The following is a 1,520-nucleotide window of genomic DNA, read 5'->3' as shown; positions in this document are numbered from 1 at the left end:
AGTGCTGAAATATGCGCGAGTTTGAGCCCCACTTTCAAAACCCGAACTCCCAGAGTCTTCTCTCCCGCAGAAATAGAAATGATTTTTTATATTTTCATGCCAGACTTCAGAGGGCTTGGAACAGTTTTAAAAAGGTGCGGACTAAGCGGGATAGTGAATATGGTATACGGACCACCAGCACAGCTAGAAATGAGGAATACTCGGGCGATGGAAGTTCTCAAGGGAATGATGAAGCAGGAGGAAAACAGGAAGATAGAGGGCGCAATGCGGGCCGAGTGGGAGTTCCTCCGGGCGAGGGCGAGATACTTGAAAACGGGAAAGCTGAAAAAGTCCCTTCTAAAAAGAGCTGTTTACAACGTGAGAAAAGACTCCGCTGATCCTGCATTCACGAAGTTTATGGAGCTGCGGGCAGAGGCCTTCGTGGAATACGCGAGCAAAAAGACGGATAAGGAAACCGTTGAAAAAATGAACGAGATCGTCGAGAAAATCCCAGAGAAGGCCCTGCGCAACATTTTCCGCGTGAAATCCACGTCCCAGGCGGAGATACTGCACTCCTTCGAGGGAGTCCAGCTCGTCTTCAGGAGCGAGAAAGTCCTCGCAGAATTCGCACAGGGAAACTACAGGGAAGTAATTCGGCAGCTGAAAAGTGCCGAGGACTTTGACTCCCAGGTGATCTGCGCCCTCTCAAAGGTCGAGAAGTTCCAGGCAGGGATGCTTTTGCTCGAGGGGAGGAATACGAAAGCCTCTAGAAGGACGCTGGAGAGGTATATGACCCAGTGGAACGCTCTATACGCACAGACAGTGGACCTTTTTGCAACTAACTTTATGGATGAGGAGTACCTCCATAAAATCAACAGAAAAGTCGCATTTAACCCCCTCCAGAACTCGATACTTTTCCACCCGGTTACGTACGATATATCCTCCATGTACATCCGCATGCCCCAGGAGAAGCCCCCCTCCCCCGCAGGAATATCTGGAATGCTCAGCAGAATGAGCCTTTTTGGCAGGAAGTAGCGGAAGTGCAGAGTGGCTTGGAGCTGTTTTTCCGTTTCCATTTTATTTTTTATTTTTGCAAAATTTGCAGAGAGTCCCAGAGTGCTAGTGCGGCTGGAAATATCTGTGCAGGAAATTATTCAATAAATCTAACTAGTTAAAAAATACGCGAATATTTTTTGCTTTATGTTTCTCCCTGCGACAAAGAATAGACTCACAAACTCTGCAGTGAAGCAGATTCGCGCTTTCTTCCCTGTGGATACGTCGGGGATGCTCAGGAAGGAGGATGTGCTTGTCTCTGCAAGGACTGCGGAGAAGGACTGCTACATCCTCAGGAATGGAGTCCCCATTTTCAAGCAGGAGAAAAATGCGTATATTCCCACAGTGAAGGGCGTACACCTTCTCCCGGGGATGCTGAAGAGGGTCGTAGTTGATGCTGGGGCGATAAAGTACCTGATAAATGGAGCAGATGTAATGGCGCCAGGACTTCTTCACAGCACCTCCGAATACCCGCCTGTGGAGGTCGG

The 1,520-nt window shown here is 48.9% G+C and overlaps 2 protein-coding genes across 2 annotated transcripts; both read left to right on the top strand.

Annotated features, from left to right (window-relative positions):
* Positions 1-96: 96 nt before the first annotated feature.
* On the top strand, positions 97-1,014 carry NEMAJ01_2388 (uncharacterized protein; the record flags this gene model as incomplete). Its single annotated transcript, XM_047916225.1, has 1 exon — positions 97-1,014. One exon carries the CDS (start codon positions 97-99, stop codon positions 1,012-1,014), a length of 918 nt encoding a protein of 305 aa, XP_047772182.1.
* Positions 1,015-1,179: 165 nt separating this feature from the next.
* Positions 1,180-1,518, top strand: NEMAJ01_2387 (malignant T-cell-amplified sequence; the record flags this gene model as incomplete). Its single annotated transcript, XM_047916224.1, has 1 exon — positions 1,180-1,518. A coding segment is annotated over one exon (339 nt), but the record flags the coding sequence as incomplete, so codon positions are not given.
* Between the last annotated feature and the right edge of the window lie 2 nt (positions 1,519-1,520).

Source organism: Nematocida major (genome assembly GCF_021653875.1).
Source record: "Nematocida major strain JUm2507 chromosome Unknown 2236, whole genome shotgun sequence".
In the NCBI taxonomy this organism is placed as follows: domain Eukaryota; kingdom Fungi; phylum Microsporidia; genus Nematocida; species Nematocida major.
The sequence above is the reverse complement of the archived record's forward strand: the minus strand, read 5'-3'. Positions and strand labels throughout refer to the sequence as shown.